The sequence below is a fragment of the Budorcas taxicolor genome, chromosome 8, assembly GCF_023091745.1.
Source record: "Budorcas taxicolor isolate Tak-1 chromosome 8, Takin1.1, whole genome shotgun sequence".
NCBI lineage: Eukaryota > Metazoa > Chordata > Mammalia > Artiodactyla > Bovidae > Budorcas > Budorcas taxicolor.
Window position 1 is genome coordinate 28,637,848 of NC_068917.1, and position 24,583 is coordinate 28,662,430.

The 24,583-nt window shown below is 42.7% G+C and overlaps 1 protein-coding gene across 1 annotated transcript in view; it reads right to left on the reverse strand.

Annotated features, from left to right (window-relative positions):
* The window catches only part of ADAMTSL1 (ADAMTS like 1), a 1,100,541-nt gene that overhangs the window by 107,320 nt on the left and 968,638 nt on the right, over positions 1 to 24,583 (reverse strand). The window contains exon 21 of the mRNA XM_052645042.1: positions 21,833 to 21,960. Within this exon, the coding sequence (XP_052501002.1) occupies positions 21,833 to 21,960 (128 nt within the window). The remainder of the gene's footprint in view (positions 1 to 21,832; positions 21,961 to 24,583) is intronic.

Consider the following 24,583-nt stretch of genomic DNA (forward strand, 5'->3'; position numbering starts at 1 on the left):
TATGGGCCAAAGTCCTAACTCTCCAGGAGGCTTCCTCTACCACCACCCCAGAGGGAAGAGGGGCACTGCAGGGTGAGGAGAGAAGCCCCAGGTCCCCATGTTCTCCACATTGCACCCTTGTGGGGATTAAATCCATCTTCTCTGTCCAGGGGTCTTGGGGAACCACGTTCCAGTCGGATGAGGAGTCCAATCTTTCCATTCAGGCTTTGCTGGGATGGGTAGTGGTGGACCCCACAGCTTTCTGTGGTGTTTGAAACAGAGCAGCATTTTCTAAGAGTTCACTGCCCTGCTAGGCTGTCCCTTTCCTGGTCTTTTGGGTAGAGGGAGCAAGCTTTAGTGGGGACTTTTTATTCTGTTTCTGTTTATTTCCTGATAGCCACCTTCTTCAGCTCCAAGTTTGAGATTTATGATACAAACAAACAAACAAGCCCCCCCTCACCCCAGTGAAGTCACACTTGTGTCCTTCCTCAGCACCCACAGACCCTAGCCAGTCTGCTTTCTCCTCTCCACTCTCAGTCTCCTTACGTTTTACATAGAACGTCTGGATTTTACTTGCATTTACCAGGAAGAATAGGGGAAAATCTATCTATGCCATCTTCCCAGATGTAGCAGTTCTGTGTACATTATACTTTAATAGGCCTTTATCAGGTGGGGCTAAAATTACAGTACTTCATGTACATGATCATTAAATACAATGAAAAGATACATTTATTGAGCACCTTGGGGAAATAAGGGTCTATGTGAGATAATTTTCATATACTCAAAGCTTAACTTTTTGTAAGTCAAATGGATTTCATTTTCTTTCATCCATTTTGTAGGCGAGACGGTCTACAATGGCATTCACTCCTCTGCGCCTCCATTAACTGTGAAGAAAACCATCATTCTCCAATGCCCTTCAGAGTCTCTCACCTGCTTCTCACATGTTGGGTTTTCTTCATCAGCTATTTACCTTTCCTTCCTGTGTACACTGTCACATTGCCTCATATCAGAAGCCATTCCTCTTTCTTCTCCTCTTCCCTTTAATTGCCTTCTGCTGCTGCTGCTGCTGCTGCTAAGTCGCTTCAGTCGTGTCCGACTCTGTGCAACCCCATAGTCGGCAGCCCACCAGGCTCCGCTGTGCCTTCTAGGCATAGGTTATTAGCTTATTGGAATTATGTCGAAGGACAGAAACTGGAGAATGTTCTGAGAAGTTCACCTTTGAATATATGCACAGGCTCTCCCTGTTCTGATTGCTTAGGCATCTTTTCCCTTATTTCACCTATATTCAATGTGTTTGAGATTGTGTATGTGCTTTTTCCCTTATTTAACCGCTATTCATATGTTTGAGATTATTTATGACCTGATGTGAAGATGAGTGACTTCATACTTAATGTTGAGACTAATTAATGGATGTTGATAATGAGAGAATGCAGTGAGAATGATACTGAATTAATATGGGTCTATTGACTTTACCTCCTGACACTAAAAGGCTCCTGGCTCTAACATCAAAAATACCTTGAATCTCACTAGCCCATCGTTGCTATAATCTGATGTTGCCATGTTCTCTGGCTGGACCACTCTACCAGTCAGTCTGGTCAGTCAGCCTCACTGGTTTCCTTGTTCCAACTGCCCCTTCATTGATAGTCTCTTCTGGTGACAGCCAGGGTGATCTTCAGAAAACTAACACAGAATCACAGAAAACTAACCATTCACATGGACCACAATCTTGTCTAACTCAATGAAACAGCCATGCTGTGTAGGGCTACCCAAGATGGACAGGTCATGATGGAGAGGTCTGAAAAAATGTGGTCCACTGGAGAAGGCAATGGCAAACCACTTCAGTATTCTTACCTTGAGAACCCCATGAACAGTATGAAAAGTCAAAAAGATAGGACACTGAAAGATGAACTCCCCAGTTTGGTAGGTGTCCAATATGCTACTAGAGATCAGTGGAGAAATAACTCCAGAAAGAATGAAGAAATGGAGCCAAAGCAAAAATACCACCCAGTTGTGGATGTGACTGATGATAGAAGCAAGGTCCAATGCTATAAAGAGCAATACTGCATAGGAACCTGGAATGTTAGGTCCATGAATCAAGGCAATTTGGAAATGGTCAAATAGGAGATGGCAAGAGTGAATGTTGACATTTAGGAATTAGCCAACTAAAATGGACTGGAATGGGTGAATTTAACTCAGATGACCATTATATCTACTACTGTGGGCAAGAATCCCTTAGAAGAAATGGAGTAGCCACCATAGTCAACAAAAGAGTCTGAAATGCAGTACTTGGACGCAATCTCAAGAGCGACAGAATGATCTCTATTTGTTTCCAAGACAACCCATTCAATATCACGGTAATCCAAGTCTATGTCCCAACCAGGAACACTGAAGAAGCTGAAGCTGAATGGTTCTATGAAGACCTACAAGACCTTTTAGAACTGACACCCAGAAAAGATGTTCTTTTCATTATAGGGGACTGGAATGCAAAAGTAGGAAGTCAAGAAACACCTGGAGTAACAGGCAAATTTGGCCTTAGAGTACAGAATGAAGCAGGGCAAAGGCTGATAGAGTTTTGGGAAGAGAATGCACTGGTCATAGCAAACACCCTCTTCCAACAACACAAGAGAAGATTCTACACATGGACATCACCAGATGGTCAACACCAAAATCAGCCTGATTATAGTCTTTGCAGCCAAAGATGGAGAAGCTCTATACAGTCAGCAAAAACAAGACCAGGAGCTGACTGTGGCTCAGATCATGAACTCCTTATTGCCAAATTCAGACTGAAATTGAAGAAAGTAGGGAAAACCACTAGACCATTCAGGTATGACCTAAATCAGATCCCTTATGATTATACAGTGGAAGTGAGAGTTACATTTAAGGGACTAGATCTGATAGAGTGCTTGATGAACTATGGACAGAGGTTCATGACCCTGTACAGGAGACCATCCCTAAGAAAAAGAAATGGAAAAAAGCAAAATGGCTGTCTGAGGAGGCCCTACAAGTAGCTGTGAAAAGAAGAGATGTGAAAAGCAAAGGAGAAAAGGAAAGGTATACCCATTTGAATGCAGAGTTCCAAACAACAGCAAGGAGAGATAAGAAAGCCTTCCTCAGCGATCAGTGCAAAGAAACAGAGGAAAGCAATAGAACTGGAAAGAATAGAGATCTCTTCAAGAAAATTAGAGACACCAAGGGAACATTTCATGCAAAGATAGACTCAATAAAGGACAGAAATGGTATGGACCTAACAGAAGCAGAAGATATTAAGAGGCGCCAAGCATACACAGAAGAACTGTATAAGAAAGATCTTCATGACCAAGATAATCATGATGGTGTGATCACTCATCTAGAGCCAGACATCCTGGAATGTGAAGTCAAGTGGGCCTTAGAAAGCATCACTACAAAGCTAGTGAAGGTGATAGAATTCCAGTTGAACTATTTCAAATCCTAAAAGATGATGGTGTGAAAGTGCTGCACTCAATATGCCATCAAATTTGGAAAACTCAGCAGTGGCCACAGGACTGGAAAAGGTCAGTTCTCATTCCAATTCCAAAGAAAGGCAATGCCAAAGAATGCTCAAACTACCGCACAGTTGCACTCATCTCACACGCTAGTAAAGTAATGCTCAAAATTCTCCAAGCCAGGCTTCAGCAATACGTGAACCGTGAACTTCCAGATTTTCAAACTGGATTTAGAAAAGGCAGAGGAACCAGAGATCAAATTGCCAACATCCACTGGATCATGGAAAAAGCAAGAGAGTTCCAGAAAAACATCTATTTCTGCTTTGTTGACTATGCCAAAGCCTTTGACGGTGTGGATCACAATAAACTGTGGAAAATTCTGAAAGAGATGGGAATACCAGACCACCTGACCTGCCTCTTGAGAAACCTGTATGCAGGTCAGGAAGCAATAGTTAGAACTGGACATGAGTCAACAGACTGGTTCCAAATAGGAAAAGGAGTCCGTCAAGGGTGTATATTGTCACCCTGCTTATTTAACTTAAATGCAGAGTACGTCATGAGAAACGTTGAGCTGGAGGAAGCAAAAGCTGGAATCAAGATTGTTGGGAGAAATATCAATAACCTGAGATATGCAGATGACACCACCCTTATGGCAGAAAGTGAAGGAGAACTAAAGAGCCTCTTGATGAATGTGAAAGAGGAGAGTGAAAAAGTTGGCTTAAAGTTCAACATTCAGAAAACTAAGATCATGGCATCTGGTCTCATCACTTCATGGCAAATAGATGGTGAAACAGTGGAAACAGTGGTGGGGTTTATTTTTCTGGGCTCCAAAATCACTGCAGATTGTGACTGTAGCCATGAAATTAAAAGACGTTTACTCCTTGGAAGGAAGTTATGACCAACCTAGACAGCATATTAAAAAGCAGAGACATTACTTTGCCAACAAAGGTCCATTTAGTCAAGGGTACGGTTTTTCCAGTGGTCATGTATGGATGTGAGAGTTGGGCTATAAACAAAGCTAAGTGCAGAAGAATTGATGCTTTTGAACTGTGGTGTTGGGAGAAGACGCTTGAAAGGAGATCCAACCAGTCCATCCTAAAGGAGATCAGTCCTGGGTGTTCATTGGAAGGATTGATGTTGAAGCTGAAACTCCAATACTTTGGCCACCTCATGTGAAGAGCTGACTCATCTGAGAAGACCCTGATGCTGGGAGGGATTGGGGGCAGGAGGAGAAGGGGATGACAGAGGATGAGATCGTTGGTTGACATCACTGACTCAATGGACATGGGTTTGGGTAAACTCCGGGAGTTGGTGATGGACAGAGAGGCCTGGCGTGCTGCAGTTCATGGGGTCACAGAGTCGAACACGACTGAGAGACTGAACTGAACTGAGCGTGATCTTTCTAAAACATGAATCAGATCACACAGTGCCTCTGCTTAGATTATCTAGTACTTTTTCAGTGTAGTTAGAACAAAATTTCAAGCTTCCATTCATTACCAACTATCCTCTAGGTGTTCAGGCCAGCTGCCTACATCCTAGCTCCTTATCTCACTGAGGTCACACTCCCCATGGATTGCTGTGTCTCTGGCCACACTGGCCTTCGGTCCCTTCCTCTGGAACATCAGCACATTTGTCCCAGCTGTTCCCTTTCCCCGACATCCTCCACCTGAAGACTTCTGCACAGTTATCTTCTGGTCATTCATGTTTCCACACAAATGTCACCTCCTACTGGGGCCTCCAACGTGCCATATAAAGCACGCATGCCACCACTCCCCTGCCTATCATTACATAGCTCGCTGCCAATTTTACTTTCTTCCTAAGCACTAGAACTACCCAAAATTACCTTACTTGTGTGTTCTCTGCCTCTCACTCCTCACCAGGTAACTTCCCTAAAATCAGGGATCACATCCCTCTTGTTCTCTTCTTTATTCCTACCACTTAGTTCTGGCACACAGTAGGTCCTTGATAAATATCTAGTAAATGAATATATATGTACATGTAGTATACTATGCACATTATCTGGGTTTGTTTTTGTTGTTATAATAACCCTGAGAGGCAGGGAGAGGATTTCCATCTTTTATATAGATAAGGGCTTCCCGGGTGGTGCTAGTGGTGAAGAACCTGCCTGCCAATGCAGGAGACGTGAAACACGAGTTCGATCCCTGGGTTGAGAGGATCCCCGGGAGGAAGGCATGGCAACCAACTCTAGTTCTCTTCCCTGGAGAATTCCATGGCTAGAGGAGCCTGGCAGGCTCCATAAGGTCCATAAGGTCTCAAAGAATTGGACACTGAAGTGACTTAGCATGCAAGGAACTTAGGCTCAGAAAAGCCCCAGGGTTTGCCCAAGGGCAGAAAGCAAGCAAAGAGTAGGGCTGAACTAGATCCCAGAACTCTGACCTGAAGTTCGGTCCTTGTAACCAGAGATCCCAAATCCTTGTCTGTGGACTGGCTGCCTCAGAACCCCCAGGACACTTGTTAAAAACATAATCTGTCCTGCTATATATAAAATAGCTGCCTCGCTATGTAATAAAAACAACTTTGCCAATGGGGAAAAGCAGGTTAGGGACCAGAGAGTTTCAGACTCACAATTACCAAGTTATTTTTCCTACAGGAATTTTAATAATAAAGGTGGTTTTATAGCTGCAAGTGTATAGCTATAAAATTCAAATGTCACTGAATTAAATCCAGCTCTTAATTAATTACATTGAGCTTTTGCTGAAAGTAACAACTGTGCATCCTGTCACGAGAGGCACTTTTGTTAGCACAGGCTACTTAGGTGTTATTACCTTCATTATTAAGACAAGGCACAGAGTTACTGAAGCATTTACAGTTAACAGAAGTTTATACTGAACACGATTCTTCTTAATCATTGACCCTATTACATCTATTAGAAAAAGCACAGTTACCAAAGCATCTACAATTGATAGAAGTTTATACTGAACATGATTCTTCTTAATCAATTGAACTTCCTACATCTATTACAAAAGCTTGTACATATTATTGAGTCATACAGTTAGACCTTCTAAACCTGACACTCAGGTGGTGGGATGGAAGCTCTAGTTTCTATTTTGAACAAATTCTGAGGCAATTCTGACATGTAGCCAGGTTTGTTCATTAACGAATTACACTGTGTTACTTTTTCTTGAGACCTGGTGAGAGCTGAGGTTTTTTTGAAAGCCCACTAGTTCAATATTAGAAAATTTCAGGTTGAAAACATGCACTCCAAAGTTCACTGCAGCACTATTTACAATAGCCAAGGCATGGAAACGACCTAAGCGTCTCTCAGTACAGGCATAGACAAAGAGGATGTGGTACACATTACAATGGAATAGTACTTGGCCATGAAAAAGGACAAAATAGCATTTGCAGCAACATGGATGGGCCTAGAGATCATTATACTAAGTGGAGTAAGCCAGAGAAAGATGAACATCACATGATATAACTTCTATGTGGAATCTAAAAAAAATGAACACATGTTCAAAACAGAAACAGACTCACAGGTCTTGTAATCAAAGCTAAGGACACCAAAGGGGAGATGGGGAGGGAAATGAGCAGGTAACATGCACACACACACATGCATGACTGACTCACTTTGCTGTATACCTGAAGCTAATACAACACTGAAAGTCAACTATATTCCAATAAAAATTTAAAAAAAGAAAGAGGAAAAATAATTTAAGTCCACTTTCAATCACCTAGATAGATACCTAGTGATGTTCGTACTGCTGAGACAGGCCACGCCTGTGTTTGTGCTTGATTACAATCCCATCAGCTGCTGCTGCTGCTGCTAAGTCGCTTCAGTCGTGTCCGACTCTGTGCGACCCCATAGATGGCAGCCCATCAGGCTCCCCCATTCCCGGGATTCTCCAGGCAAGAACACTGGAGTGGGTTGCCATTTCCTTCTCCAATGCATGAAAGTGAAAAGTGAAAGGGAAGTCGCTCAGTCGTGTCCGACTCCCAGTGACCCCATGGACTGCAGCCCACCAGGCTCCTCCATCCACGGGATTTTCCAGGCAAGAGTACTGGAGTGGGGTGCCATTGCCTTCTCCGCTAGTACTACTTTAATTATGAAAGTTAATTAGAGGAAAAAGAGAGATGCAGAGACGGAGTGAAATGATAAATTATACATTTGTACTAAGACAATGTTAAAGAAGGTCTGACCAAAAAGACTTTTACAATGAGCAAAACAAAACCAAAAAAAGAGACTGATTCAGGGAGCTGGTATATATACCTGAGCAGACCCTGGGCTAGAACTCTCTGTTCCCATAGCATGGGGCACACACCCTGACTGTTGGAGCTGATGGGGCCACCTGAGGGAGGGTGCAGCCACCACTGTCTCTGGACAGATCCAGAGAAGTGATAGGAGGCATGGACAGGACAAGGACCAATGTTTTCCTTTCAATAAACAAAAACATTATCCTAAATTAAAAAAAAAAAAAAAAGAGGCTGAGCTGTAGTCATGGAATGTCTGCAGTGTGGGTGGAGCCTCACTGTTAGGACCATGTTCAACCTGTAGTCTGGTCATCTCTGCGGGTCAGCATCAGCTAGCAGATTACAAGTGTATTGATTTTTGGAAATTGTCAGGGCTTACAGATCACTCTTTCATTGAATCTGCAAACTGGTCATATATATAAATAAAAGAAGAACAAGGAAATAGAAACAAAGGCAAGCATTTCAATTTATCACAACCAACATAAAGAAGCAAGCCTCTTCAAGAGTCAGAAAAATAGAAGCATTGAAAGAATCATTTTCTGTAGACCTCATGAAACTGCTTAGCTTTTGGATCAAGGCTCCTGTTGAAAAGAGATGGAACAGGGGGTCCAGAGCCTCCGTGGTAAGCAAGGGCAGCCCTGGCACAAGGGTGAACCTGCGTTAGCTAACACTTGCCTATCAATATCCAGTGATGTGGGGGAGTGCCACGTTGGGCCGCCTTTACAGAAGAGGCGTTAGACCAAACAGGCACTGTCCTGACCTGGGAGGACCGGCAGCTGGAGAGACAGGCAGGGACGGATGAGCAGCCCCGGGAGCAAATGCTTGGAACTGTTAATACATTCCTGGGCATAGTCTGGGCTCTGGCTCACACCTCTTTCCCTCATGTGTGACTCTGGGTAAAATCAAAATCCAGTGGGAAAAAATCTGAATATATGTGCTTGAAAAATATCTTTGGCCCAGTATAAAGGTGATGGAGAGAGGAGCCAGCGGAGATGAAGGTTTCTTGTTTGAGTGCAGCCAAGTACAGAGAGCATTGAAAGCAACTTTTCCTCAGGTCTGAAGTCCAGGTCTCTGCTAACAGCAACTTTGTTTTCAATAGCATGATGGCAGAGACAGATCTATTATCAACCAAATCCTTTTCTTTTCCTTCCTGGGCACACAGTTAGGTCATTTGTCAGCCTCTCTGCAGTGAGATGTGGGCAAGGTGCTGGTTTCTAGCAGATGAAATGTGAGTAGAAGTCAACTGTGCCATTTCTTGACCCAAACCACAAAAACCCTCTTGTGAAATAATTTGTTTTAGATGTTAGGTGAGTGAGAAAAAAAAATCTGTTTTAGCCATCATATACTTATGGTTTGGTTTGTTAAGCAGGCAAATAGAAAAAAGGGGCCTAATAAGCGCACATGCTAATTATTCCGTGTTTAATCTTCTTTCCCCTCTTCTAACATGATGAGCCACAAATGGCATTTGAAAATGGTTCTCTACGATCCTTAGCCATCAAAAATAACAAGGATCTACTGTATAGTACAGGGAACTATATTCAATATCTTGTAATAACTTATAATGGAAGAGTCTGAAAAAGAACACTATATATATATATATATCTGAATCAATTTGCGGTACAACCAAAACATTGTAAGGCAACTATACTTCAGTAAAAAAAAAAAAATTGAAAAATGAAGAGGAAAGAATGAATTGTACTTTGAACCCTTCAGATTCTCACTGTTGGGTAAGAGGCAATCTATCCCAGGAAGTATGCCTGTGTATTCATTTGCAAGGAGAATGAGAAGCCTTGTTAAAGGTGATGGGGAACCTGGGCAATAAAAGAAAGCAGGACTGCAGGAGGCAGGTTTGGAGACAATGCAAGAGCTCTGGGAAGGATGTAAAAATGGCAAATAGGTTTGAGATGATGGTGCTTAGCATATGGCAGAGTCCTCCTGGAGCACTGCTCAGATAGAGATTCTGGGTTACATCCAGGAGGGCATGCACGTTTTATCACTCAGTCTCTCTGGGACCCCATGGACTGCAGCCCGCCAGGCTCCTTTGTCCATGGGATTCTCCAGGCGAGAATGCTGACTGCTGCTGCTAAGTCACTTGAGTCCTGTGAGATGTTATTTCCTCCTCCAGGGGATATTCTCAGCCCAGGGATCGAACCCCTGTCTCCTGCAGTGCCTGCATTGGCAGGCTGGTTCTTTACCACTGAGTGACCCGGGAAGATACACTCAGGAAGACTGAGCAGCAGCAAAAAAATGGGATAAATCATGATGCCTCCAGGGGGCATGGGTGTGAGAAGTGGTGCCTACACGACAGGTGTTCACACTCCATCCCTCAATAGCTGAGTGGCCTCGGGAGAGTTATTCAGTCTCTGTGTACCTTTGTTTTCTACTTCTATGGTTGCTGAAAGCAGTAATGCTTGTAAAGCTGTTTGTACAACATGAGATCTGAATACATGCTAGCTATCATCAGCATGATCCCTGGTATGATACACGGCAAAAACACTGAGGAACAGTGTCTGGAACTTATGATAAACCAAGAAAACACACAGAAAGGACAAATGTAAAGAAAGAAAGAAAGAAAGGAAAAAACAAGAAAGAGGAGAGGGAACAAATCTTTTAGTGAGAAGGAACTCGGGTGTCTCTATTTTGGAGAACTGTGAGGGTTTCAGGCTAACCAGAAGAAGAAATTATTTTCTCCTAGGGCTTCCCTTGTAGCTCAGCTGGTAAAGAATCCTCCTGAAATGCAGGAGATCTGGGTTTGATCTCTGGGTTGAGAAGATCCCCTGGAGAAGGGAAATGCTACCCACTCCAGTATTCTGGCTTGGCGAATATACAGCCCATGGGGTTGCAAAGAGTCGGACATGACTGAGCGACTTTCACTTGGCTTCTCCTGAAACTAGTATTAGTCTCTGGACAGACAGAGTGTCAAGTCACATATTGGAGACCTCAGAAAGTATCTACTTCCAGAGAAATTGTGAAACAATGCATGCCAGAGTAACTTGCTGGTGCCCTCATGACTCCGTTCAAGAAAATTGTAGTCAGATCCACAAAGGATCCAAATCTTAATTCAAGAGAAAAGTGAATAAGGCAGTGATGCCAAATAATTTAAATATTTGCATTCACAGCAGTAAGGTGTTATAAATTTCATATGCTTTCACTATCTAACACTAAGAAAACTGTATTTTTCCAGATTTAATCAATGCATAATGCCTTGTAATTAGTGAGAATGCTTTAAGGAATGTTAGCCTCTGATTATACTGCAATTTTCATAGGTTTCTCAGAAGGGCCACCAGAGTGAAATCTGTGAAAACTCCCTGAAATGAGAATTCTCAGTTGAAGAACTGAAGAACTCATGAGTCAAAATTTAAGGGACCACAATCAACATGAACCTATGAAAGCTTTTCTCAAAATACCAACATCATCTTGTACATTTGAAATCGGTAATGATGTATCCTGATTGTTACCATCTCCTGCTGTCCAGAAACTTTTTAGGGTCTGGCTACCTGGCAGTTTCAACAAGAGTTGCTTTGTTACGGATAACAGTCATATTAAAATGCATGCTATTTTCTTTAGTCTGGGTCTCCTTCCAAGTGCCTTTCACATTTTATAGCTCAGGAATTTTTAACTCCTTCCTGCCCTTCGGTCCCTCTTGCAAGGTCTCCTTCACTTCCATTTCCTGCCTCCTGAATCAGTGTTTGTCATTTCAGTCAACTCCACATCCTTTCTCTTCACCAATTCTCTGATTCTTTTTCCCTTCATCTGTAATTTTCCCTAGATTTCATTGCAAAAGCTGTCCTTCTTTGCCATCTAGTTTTCCAGTCTCCAAAAGATAAAGGAAATAAATTTGCAAATGTTAGAATTTTAAGGGGAGTTTATAGCTGGTAGTGGTGGGTGGAGACTACTGTACTTTATTTGTATATAAGAGATTCATAGAACTTTTAGGTCTAAAAAAGACCCAAGAGTGCATTTATTTAAAACCCCTCTGTTTACAATAAGGACACAGGTTTATAGTTCTAAATCTGCTCTGAGTTTTGTAATGAGACAAATACCCTAAAATCTTACCTATTCTATTGTTACAATAAGTTTCCCTTTTAGTAGTAGTGAAAAAAAATAAATGTTTCTCTCCCATCCAAACCATTACATGGTTTTACTTAGTGTAATCTAATAAAATAAATTATTATACTTCAGTGACACTCTGACTATGCTGGAAAATGAGATGTAATATTTGAGCAGAGAATATAGAAAATGTTTGCTTGAACCAGTGGGCACTATAGCCTCCAGGCTATGTTCAGTCCACTCACGTGCTTGGTCAGGAAAGAATTTTTTAAAAATTTGAACTTGTTCAGTTCAGTCACTCAGTTGTGTCCAACTCTTTTCAAACTGCATAAACTGCAGCACACCAGGCCTCCCTGTCCATCACCAACTCCCAGAGTTCACCCAAACTCATGGGCATCAAGTCGGTGATGCCATCCAGCCATCTCATCCTCCGTCGTCCCCTTCTCCTCCTGCCCCCAATCCCTCCCAGCATCAGGGTCTTTTCCAATGAATCAACTCTTCGCATGAGGTGGCCAAAGTATTGGGGTTTCAGCTTCAGCATCAGTCCTTCCAATGAACATCCAGGACTGGTGTCCTTTAGGATGGATTGGTTGGATCTCCTTGCAGTCCAAGGGACTCTCAAGAGTCTTCTCCAACACCACAGTTCAAAAGCATCAATTCTTTGGGGCTAAGCCTTCTTCACAGTCCAACTCTCACATCCATACATGACCACAGGAAAAACCATAGCCTTGACTAGATGGAGCTTTATTGGCAAAGTAATGTCTCTGTTTTTGAATATGCTATCTAGGTTGGTCATAACTTTCCTTCCAAGGAGTAAGCATCTTTTAACTTCATGGCTGCAATCACCCATCTGTAGTGATTTTGGAGTCCCCAAAAATAAAGTCTGACACTGTTTCCACTGTTTCCCTACCTATTTCCCATGAAGTGATGGGACCAGATGCCATGATCTTCGTTTTCTGAATGTTGAGCTTTAAGCCAACTTCTTCACTCTCCTCTTTCACTTTCATCAAGAGGCTTTTTAGTTCCTCTTCACTTTCTGCCATAAGGGTGGTGTCATCTGCATATCTGAGGTTATTGATATTTCTCCTGGTAATCTTGATTCCAGCTTGTGCTTCATCCAGCCCAGCGTTTCTCATGATGTACTCTGCATAGAAGTTAAATAAGCAGGGTGACCATATACAGCCTTGACGTACTCCTTTTCCTATTTGGAACCAGTCTGCTGTTCCATGTCCAGTTCTAACTGTTGCTTCCTGACCTGCATACAGATTTCTCAAGAGTCAGGACGGGTGGTCTGGTATTCCCATCTCTTTCAGAATTTTCCAGTTTATTGTGGACTCAGTTAAAAAAAAAGGAGAAATTAAAAAAAAAAAAGTGTGTGTGTGTTTTTTGGTTTGTCTTATATGGAAAAATTGGAAGGTCTACCAACATTAGATTTGTGATTTTCTTGGGCTACAGTCCACGGGTCGCAAAGAGTCGGACACGACTGAGCGACTTCACTTTCACTTGGCAATAGAAAGGTAAAAACGAGCTGTGCCCTTCAGATAGGGTGTGGTACTGTCCATACTCTAATCCTTGGAATCTGTGACTATGTTATATTACATGACAAAAGGGAATTAAAGTTGCAGTTGCAATTAAGATTGCTAATGAACTTACATTAAAATAGTGAGATTACCCTAGATTATCTAGGTAGGCCAGTCTAACCATTTGAGCTCCTAAAATTAAAAGAGGGATACTGAAGAGCTTGTGGGAGAGAGGCAATATGAGGATGACTCAGTCTCCAACTGTTAGCTTTGAGATGGAGGAAGAGGGCCAGAAACTAAGGAATGCAACAGCCTCTAGAACCTGCCAATGGCACTCAGTTTACAGCCAGCAAGAAATCAGGGATCTCAGTCCTAGGTCACAATGACCTAAATTCTGCCAACAATCCCAATGAATAGGAAAAGCATTTTCTCCCGGAGTTTATAGAAAGAAGTGCACCCCTTTGACACCTTGGTTTTATCCTGGTAAGACTGTGCTGGATTTTTGGCCTACAGAACTCTAAAACAAAATATTTGTGTTTTAGGACTCTAAGTTTGTGGTAAATCGTTAGGGCAAAATGAAAGAATAATATGCAGGCCATATACACTGCCTATATCACCAAAGTTACTACTTTGACAAAGAAGATGTATAAACGAGTAATAAGCATGAGAAAAGATGCTCAACATTGTTAGTCATTAGGGAAATGTAAATTAAAGTCACAATAAATGGTCACTTTACATCCACGAGGACAGCTATAACTAAAAAAATAGACAATAACAGATGTGGTGAGGATGTAGACATTGGAATCCTTATACTGTTGATGGAAATACAAAATGGTGCAGCTACTTTGAAACACAGTTGACAATTTTTTAAAAAAGTTACACATAAATGCCATACAACCCAGCAATTCTACTCTTAGGTATATACACCCAAGAGAAATGAAAAGATGTCCACACAAAAGCTTGCACATAAATGGTCACTGCAGCACTATTCATGACAGCCAAAACCTGGAAATAATCCCAATGTCCATTGACTAATGAGTGGAAGAAAATGTGGTATATTAATACAATGGAATACTATTACTCCACCACAAAAAGGAATGCGGCATACATGTCACAACACGGGTGAATCCTGACCACATTATGCTAAGTCACTAACAAAGGACCATGTAGGACCCCACTTATTCAAAGTATCTGGAATAGGTCAACCCTGGGATTTCTTTGGAAGGAATGATGCTAAAGCTGAAACTCCAGTACTTTGGCCACCTCATGAGAAGAGCTGACTCATTGGAAAAGACTCTGATGCTGGGAGGGATTGGGGGCAGGAGGAGAAGGGGACGACCGAGGATGGGATGGCTGGATGGCATCACGGACTTGATGGACGTGAGTCTGAGTGAACTCCGGGAGTTGGTGATGGACAGGGAGGCCTGGCGTGCTGCAATTCATGGGGTCGCAAAGAGTCGGACACGACTGAGCGACTGAACTGAACTGAACTGAACTGGAATAGGCAGGTCTATGAAGACACAGTACACTAGTGGTTACCGAGGCCTGGAGGACATGAGGCGACTGGGAAGTGATGGCTAAGAGGTGTGGAATTTATTTTGGGATAATGAAAATGTTCTAAACATTTGAGTGTGGTGATGAATGTACAACTCTGAATGTACTAACAGCCACTAAATCGTATACTTTGAATAGTTGATTTGTTACAGTATGTGAATTACACTTCAACAGTGTTTTTAAGAAGACAACAATCTTGGTTTGTTGTGATGATGGTTATACAACTTAAAAAATTTGCTAAAAATATCACTGAATTGAACACTTACAATGGGTGGATATTGCGGGATGTAGATTATGCCTCCAGAAAATTGATAAAATGATTTAAATCTAATTTAACCTTTTCTTGAGGAGTCAGGGTCAACAGTGTGACTACTAATTAATTATCTTGCACAAAAAATAAGAAGGGCTTGGTATTTCTTTGCTTTTGCGATTCTGTTTAGTTGGTGTGCCTTTGATATCAATATTGCAGGGCCCGTAGGGTCTAAGGGCTTCCCTGATGGCTCAGATGGTAAGGAATTTGCCTGCAATGCGGGAGATCCAGGTTCAATCCCTGGGTTGGGAAGATCCCCTGGGGTCTCAAGAGTTGGACATGACTGAGGGACTAACACTAGGAACTAAGGAAGTCTAGGGCTTAGATTATCCTTACCTACACATCCCCAGGCTGCCTGGCTTCCTTTTCCTCCCTTGTTTCAATCACTATTCCCTAAACATATTTTTTACCAATGCCAGTATGTCAGACTACTACCATTACCTCTACTGATTATTCAGTTGAAGTTAACGACTCCCCAGGACTCTAAGGCAGCAACCTCTTTTGCATGTTCCACTGCAGAGTCCCGGATGAGGGACCCCATACCTAGGACAGCTGCATGGTGCTACAGCCTCTTCAAGGAACAACACTCCAAGGGTATGGTACCCACTTACTGCTTGGAAGAAAAGTTATGACCAACCTAGATAGCATATTGAAAAGCAGAGACATTACTTTGCCAACAAAAGTCTGTCTAGTCAAGGCTATGGTTTTTCCAGTAGTCATGTATGGATGTGAGAGTTGGACTGTGAAGAAAGCTGAGCACTGACGAATTGATGCTTTTGAACTGTGGTGTTGGAGGAGACTCTTGAGAGTCCCTTGGACTGCAAGGAGATCCAACCAGTCCATTATGAAGGAGATCAGCCCTGGGTGTTCTTTGGAAGGAATGATGCTAAAGCTGAAACTCCAGTACTCTGGCCACCTCATGCGAAGAGTTCACTCATTGGAAAAGACTCTGATGCTGGGAGGGATTAGGGGCAGGAGGAAAAGGTGACGACAGAGGATGAGATGGGTGGATGGCATCACCGACTTAATGGATGTGAGTCTGAGTGAACTCCGGGAGTTGGTGATGGACAGGGAGGCCTGGCGTGCTGCAATTCATGGGGTCGCAAAGAGTCGGACACGACTAAGCGACTGGACTGAACTGAACTGAACCTGTCTCACCACCCATCCTTCCCTCATTCCATTGAACAGACGTGGGAATTGCTTTTTCAGGATGTGAGATGGGCTAGGCTAGATTATCTCCTTGTTTGCTTCCTCTATTCCGCTGGGGAGCAGAGAAAGTTAATTCTCCTGCTATACTCTCATCCCTTTCATTTGAATTCTACGAAAGCTAGGCTTCCTCGGTGAGCATGCTACACATCTATACATACTGAGGAAAACTTAAGAATCTTGGTTACTCAGTATTGTAACAGATAATGAGGCCCCTTGATGGCAGCTTGAATGAGTCAATGGCCATCACCCTGATGTTCAGAGCATCACTAGGAACACAGATAAACTTCTGTGCTTTTCCCTCTGATTTGGTGCACGGGGGCAAATCTTTCATTGCTGGCTGTCACCACGGTGACAAAGTCCTCTCTGAGCCTAACTCTCTATGCAGCAGAATCCTCCCCTGGTGAACAGAGTTGCTGGATGAAGAATTCAGAAATGCCAATTTGAAATGACTTACATTATGAAAAGCTTACAAAACTGCTTGTCTTTATTGCAGCTACTAAATCATAATGAGGAGGGGGCTGAGAAAGGAGAATTAAAAAAAAAACAGCCCAACTGCCTTTTATTTTTATTTTCCCAGTGAGGTTTCTGTGATCTCTTTATTAGACACAATATGTGTCAGCTATTCAACTCATAGGAAAGCAGAAAAACATGCCAGGAAAGGAGAAATATTTTCTGTCTCTTTCTTCCTGTGAACACTTGGGATGAGCTCATCTGTGTTCTCTCTTTTCAATGAAAGATATGCTCATCCCTCAGCCCCCATCTTCTTCTCATTTTCCATTGATGATGTCAAGCAGGCCTTACAGTATCTCTTTTGTGATCTTATAAAATCAATGACAACCAAATACGTTTCCCTTATGGCTATGACTTCATCAGTGGGCTACACCTGGATGGGCCTCATCTGCATTGGTAAGCAGAGTTCCCCCTCCACTGGTCCAGACTGAAGCAATTTACCAGGAAACTACTGCTTTCCTTCAAAATGCTGCCTACGCTGCTCGGATCTGGCAGTTTTCTGAGCAATGTTGGCTGAATGCAGAATCTCACTAGTCAAGGTGGCTCTCCAATCTTCGTGCCTTGTTGTGCACAACAGAAATTCTCCTTTACCTATGGCTACAAATGCACACAAACTCAACTGTCCTTCAACGTGTTAGGTATGTGACCTTTTGGTGACATTCTTAAACTCCTCCCAAGCCGCTGCTACCCTCCCCTCCCGTCTACTTTCTGAGCAGTGAAACATCCAGCAAAGCATCCAGTTGAGTGCAGTTTAGGACAGAAAGGAGTTTTGTGCCACTGGGTCTACATGGCCGTGAGTTTCTGGAACCAGGGAGGTAGGTAGCGAAACATTAGGCATCTCCACCCTGAGAGGTACTCGTAAAGTACTCTCAAAATCTTTGGGACTTAAAAGATAAAATCAACACATACTGATGAATTTAGAGAGAAGCAAAGACAATTTAGAGAAGCAAAGAAGCTCTAAAGACAATATTTTACAGGCTTAAATAAGGCAGAGTAGGAAGGTTTGGTATATCTAAAACTAAATGATATTTCTATATTTAAACAAAAGTTGTAGAGAGTACCAATGGACCTACCATAAACCTGAGCAGCAGAACTGACAACACACTCAACTCAGAGGATGGGGGAACAGGAATGGTCTAATGATGGGCCACGGAGGGTTCCTCAGCTCTCCCTTCCTCTCCCATGTGAAACAGTCCTCGTGTAGCCACCTCCCTTGCTCTGAATCCAGGCACACTCCAACCACTTTTCAGATAGCTAATTCAGCTTTCCTCTTGACATTGAGACGTTGAGACATTAGACAGAGGTGCTCTACAAAGGGTTTGTGAGCATTCCAGTCTCTGAAAAGGAATCTCCCCTACTGTAAAAATAACCTGGCTTTTGCTTTATCTTCACAATAATAATAATAAGAGTGAACAAGTATTGAGTGCTTGCTACATGCCAGGCATACTTATAAGCATTTTACTTGAATGAAGGCATTTAATCTCCACAAGAACCTTCTGAGTCAAACACTATTATTATCACCATAAGTCAAATAAAGAAACTGAGTCAGAGAGTATGAAGAAGCTGCTCAGGAATATGTAGCTTGGACGTGAGAGTCAGGTTCAAATCCAGACTGTGAGGCTCTGGGGCCTGCAGGCTTAACTGCCACACTATGCTTGCTCTCGTGAATTACTATGAACAAATTTCCCCACATCTGGTCAATTTAGGTGCATTAGCAAGACCCAAGCAAGATTTGGGTCTTGCTAATGTCAAGGGGACACCTGAGTGCTTTGAGCCTCAAACAAAATCCTTTTTTTTTTTGGGGGGGGCTACATTTATACTGAAGTCGAGGTAAAAAACAAAACACAAAATCCACAACTCTACAATGTCTTTTAAAGCATAGAGGTACTGAGGTTTACCATGAGGGGCTGATCACGAGTGAGTTGGCAGGCTCTACAGTCCATGGGGTCCCGAAGAGTTGGACACGACTGAACTGAGCATGAGCACAAAGACAGAGCTGAACTAGCTCCTAATGGGCTTCTCTGCTGGCTCAGATGGCAAGGAACCTGCCTGCAATGCAGGAGGCCTGTGTTCAAGCCCTAGCTCAGGAAGATCCCCTGGAGGAGGCATGGCAACCCACTCCAGTCCTCTTGCCTGGAGAATCCCATGGACAGAGGAGCCTGGCAGGCTACAGTCCACGGAGTTACAGAGAGTTGCACAGAACTGAGCGACTAACACTTATGAAGTATTGGTTAAGCCAGAAAGTTCGTTTGGCTTTGAGTTCTGGAAAAACCCTAACGAACTTTTTGGCCAACCCAATACTTGCAAATTTTCAGTGTGAAGATGTACAGTGAAAAATGCATGGATGCAAAGTTGGGCTAATGTTTTACATATTTTAGAGTTGATTTCAGGATGTGTTTCATCTTAGAAGAGCTAGAGGAAGAAAGAGAAATATTTATTAGGTGTGAACTATGTGCCTGGCTTTGGGCTCAGGGCTTTTTCACATGTGCAATCTTATTTACCCTCATAACAATCTTGTAACATATGGTTAATTTCACTCTTACAGATGACAAGGAAGACTCAGTGAGCTTATACCCTTTGTTCAAGGTCACACAGCTAACGAACAAACGGTTCGTTAGAATGGTATCCTTTAGATATGCCTCACATCTCCCCCCGCTGCACCCCTTACAACCCCCACCCCCCTCACTTGCATGGTATTTGGGTTGTATCTTATACATGGCTATGCAGGATCTTAATGGGTACATTTGAAGGAAACTCTATCTCTTGATTCTAGGTGGTCACGTATACATCTATTGCCTTCACTAGTCTGTAAGCATCACAGATCACAAAACTCAGGTCTAACTTACTGCTCCACACTGATAATACTTGGCAGAGGATGTGCTCAGAACAGTAGCTGGTGAGTCACTTTAAAACTGTAAGAGTAGACATTGACGTCGGGCTAGGTGATAATCCCAGGTAAAGATACAAATACAATCTTGAAGCAACATCTCCATTTTGATCCTTAACTTTCAGAGGGATTGTCTGACAGACTTGCCAGCAGACCTGAACAGACCCCACCACTGAAGACAAAGACACAGCTCCCTAAGCTCTGGGTGTGGTGTCCGCGAACTACTTCATCGCTCAGCTCCTTCCCTCCTTCTTCCCCGGTGCCTCTTTGGCTGCTCTCTCTCTTTCCTGGCTTTGAACATTTTGGCAGCCTCCAATAGCTCCTCTTCAAAGAGCTGAAGACAAGCCTGATGTTACAATTGCCTTGCTTAATTCCAGACAGGTTTCCATGAATCATATTAAATTCAGGTGAACAAAGGGTATTTAGTCTGTGACAGAGCTGAACCGTATCTGGATAAATATAAACAAGAGGGTTAATCCTGTAAGAGCCACTATTTGCCAGCAGTTAGAAGGCTGTCCGCACTGCCCTGGCCAAGGCAGAGTGTGCTGGGGGGCGGGTAAGGCAGAAGAGAATTAACCAGATGGGTGCCAAGCATCTGGACTCTGTACAAAGAGGGGCATAAAGATTATGACTGGAATACATTAGGAACAAAGCAAACGTTCTATTAAAAAAAAAAAGGCATTAATAATAGTCTGTAATCCACCTCAGGGCCCCTCAGCTGGCCTTACTGTTTGTGGACTTTCATCCTCTCTGCGGAGCGTCCTGCTCAAGGTCCCTTCCCAGACCAGCCTTAGGTCATGGGGCTAGAAATACTGTTGCTAAACAGATATGCAAGGGAGTAGCATGTGTGACTGGAAAACGTGTGACAACATAATCCTGGCGTGGATGGATGAGGTCAGTGTGGGGTGATGTCGGCTTTTCTAGCAACGAATGAATCATCTCATGGGAGCGGCAATCGAAAAGAATAAATACAAACACATGCAACACACCGCCACAAAGGCTGCATGGCCCAGACCTGAGGAAGGGGAGCCCAGATTGAAAGCATCAGTGGGGAGACGAGGGGACCATGATCTGGGGGTTAGGAGACCTCAGTTCCCTTCTCCCAGCCACCAGCTGAGAGGCTGCGTGACCTCAGCTTGGCTGGTCGCTAAGAACTGTGGGCCCTGGTTCAGAGTTCAGCTGGTCTCTAAGGTCTCTTAGTTTTAAAGGCAAGGATCCGTCCTACGTAAGGAAGGTTTTATGAAAGTGTCTTACTATAAGACCACAACCTTACCAGGGGGAAAGATGGGAGAATGGACAGTAAGGGAATTTGGGATCAACATATACACACTGCTATGTTTAAAATGGATAACCAACAAGGACCTACTGTATAGCACAGGGAACTCTGCTCAACGTTACGTGGCAGCCTGGATGGGAGGGGAGTTCTAGGGAGAATGCGTATGTGCAAATAAATGTATGGCTGAGTCCCTTTGCTATTCACCTGAAACTATTACAACACTGTTAATTGGCTATATCTCAATATAAAATAAAAAAAAAATTTTAAAAATAAAAAAATATATACCAAATTGCAACTGTGGAAGACACTGCACTCTGAATTGCGATTTTCTGACGTGGCCATGTATAGAATGGTTTGCCTAAGCTCTATGGATAAAGGTGAAGTACTGGCAGGTGCATTAGAGCAAAAGGTTGAAATAAACAGTTGGAGAGAAGAACACTTGTGCTCTAGCCCACAATCACAGAATTCCAACTACCCAAGGGTCTTAAAGTTTCGTTTGTAATAGGTAGGAGGAGAAGTGAAAAGATCATTTAATGACCTTAGGTCATGAGTCATGTTCCCCCATAGACTACTTCCTTGTTTATATCTATGCTCATGCTCATCCCTACATCTCTGTTATCAAAATTCTACCCCAAGTCTAAGACTTCTCAGGTAGAATGAAACTGCACCCTCTTTGGTTATCAAAACTTACTTCATTCATTCTATCTCATATTACATGCTATCTTCATTTAATTACAATTATAGGTCAACAAACTTCCAAAGGCAGGGATTGGATCTCATTTATGTCTGTCTCCCTGACCCCACTTAGCACGCTGTGGGCACCTACTCAGCAGTTTCCGAATTGAACAGGGGTTTTCACATTACCTGCTAATGTGATGGCAATGGAGACAGAATCATATCCCAAGGCATTTGAGGCATTACAAGTGTAGAAACCCACATCAGCTTCCACAGGTGCCAGGATCTGTAAGGAATCATCTGGCTGCAGAAGAATCCTGGAGCAACAGAAAAGAAATGTAGACCTGGTCAGGTCAGTTGACTCCTTTTTGGCAATGGACATGGGTAAAGCTGGAAGGAACCCCAGGGGATATTAAACAGAACCCTGTTTAACAACAGGCACAAACTAGCCACAATGATACACGGGAAACCAGCCTCTCTTGCCACTTTGTTGAGTGTGATTCTGGAAGTCAGCCCAAATAAGGCGGTTTGGGATTGCTTATGCAGTTTGTTGACTGCTTGGGCTAAATGCTAATTGTTGGAGCAGACAGCCTATGGACACTGAATACGCATAACACATACACTGGGGGTGAGAGGAGACATTAGAATGAATGGTGCAGATGGATTCGGGGAAGGCTTCAGGAAAAGGCAAAGTTATAAACGAAGAGTTATTAATGCTCTGGATGGTGGAAAGCAGGCAGAGCTGCCAGATATGGAGAAAGGCATCTGTTAAGGCTTGGAGGGGGAGAGAGGAAGTCAGAAATCGGTTGCTGACAAGAGGATGCTGAAGGAAGCTGTATGTGTAGCTATGTCTCAATTCTATTGTCTTTATTAGTCTGTAAATATTACTGGGCACAAAAATTAGATCTTATTTATTGTTTCATTTCCCACAATTCTTGGCAGAGGGCCCTCTGTAGAGAAGATGTCAGAAGAATGAAGGCAAAGCCTGCCCATCAGGGTCATGGTAAAGATAATTCTAGAATAATCACCATGGAGTTCAGACACTTCACTTTACCTGAAAGGGATTATGAGAATCAAATGGTGAGTACAAACTATGAGCTTCAAAATCCACACCTATCTCAGACAATTTCTTTTTTTTTCCTAGATGGATGCCATTTCTAAGAAGTACCTTTTATGGTAGTTAAGCAGATGATGACAAATGATGACTTTAAGCTGATGTTATGGTGAGGCTGATGATAACTATAGTGTGTATGTGGAAGTAGGAAATCAAGAAGCATTGGGGGAGGACTGGATGGGAACTTTAGGGATCCAGGGCTGGATCTGACCGGGCCTTAAGTCAATACATCATTCAACAGCATGGAAATGAGTTAGCGGTGGCTTTGCGGTTCCTGGAGTCCATCACTTCCATCTTTGTGATTCTTTCCACCTCCTTAGTAATTTCCAAAGCTTCCAAGAGCTTCCAACATATGTTCCCCTCATATTTTGGCATCCATCCAAGGGAGTCAAGCAGGTAAGGGGTTGCTTTTCAGGTAAGGCACAAAACAATACTTAATGATAAAATTAAGACTAGGATTCAGATCTCCTGTCCCACCAGCAGTCTCCCACCACATGCTCTTTTTCTTCACTATGTCTCTGCTGGGGCCTCTCCAGACTCTATTGGTATGTGTAGTTTGGCGTCACCTCTAGTCAGCTCTTAATTATTCTGAGGTGGGTGACTAGTCTGGCAATGAATCAGGCCTTCTCAAATCTGTTCTCGGCCTTGGAACTACTGCTCTGCTTTTTCTTACCTCCTGTTGGAGGAAAAGGCAGGAGAGAAGAAAATCAGGGCTTGCATCAATCCTTGCATCAATCCAATCTCACTATGTATGGGCAGTTCTGGTAACAATGAGGAAGGAAACTGAAATACCTTAGCTAAACAGAAATTTCTGGATGATCGTGTTTTATTCAGTGCCATTTTAGACCATTACCGCTATTACAGGAACAGTCTGGCTTCTGTGGCATTGAAGGAGAGCTGAAACTTTGTGAGGGATGACAGAGAGGCTATGAGACACTGTGACTGGACTCATCCACTCATTCATTCACTCATCTACCCAAGTTAGGTGTGTTCTCTCAAAATTATCAATTACACTCTAATTGGTTAGTTTATTTCAAAGAGATAATAAGAGAAAGATGATTGTATAATTTGCTTATCTTTGCTAAGCCATACAATATTTGGATAATATCTTTTTTTTTTTTAGTAGGAATCTTAATAGATGCAGCATGGTATTATTGCTAAATCTTTTCACGTAGTCAGGCTGTTTTAGATTAAAAAAATGAAATGCTGACTTGATGATTTAAAATTTTATGATCTCTCAGGAATATGGATGCCTCCAAACCAATTTCCAAACAGGAATAATCAAAGCGGGCTTGACAAACTGATCACTTAAGATGACTGAACTTGCTATTGTTGTTCAGTTGCTATGTCATGTCCAACTCTTCGCAATCCCATGGACTACAGCACGCCACTCTCCTCCGTCCTCTGCTATCTCCGGAACTCAGTGGATCATTATTCAGTTTTACCATCCTCAAAAGGCAGGGATGAAGATTTGCTAAATTTCCAAGTCTGCTGGGATAGTTGCTTCTCTATCAGAGTTCTATCAGAAGGGGTTCTTGAAGAGAATATTTAGAAGAGGAGATTAGAAGGTAGGTCTTCTGAATTTGATTTTGTTTCTAAGATTTATGTAGCTACCATTGGCATATCCCTTTATTTTTCTACATTTCAGCATATCAATTTCTAAAACCCAGTTGAAGCATGTTTTCCCATCCAGCAGAAGGAACTGTTCAAATGAGGTATATAAGGAAGCTGCAGACCTCCTCTTGGTATATCCCGTGACCCTTCCATTGGTAATGCTTCACACTGTGATAGAGAATTATAACTGAGGAACGACAGGGGATGAAAAA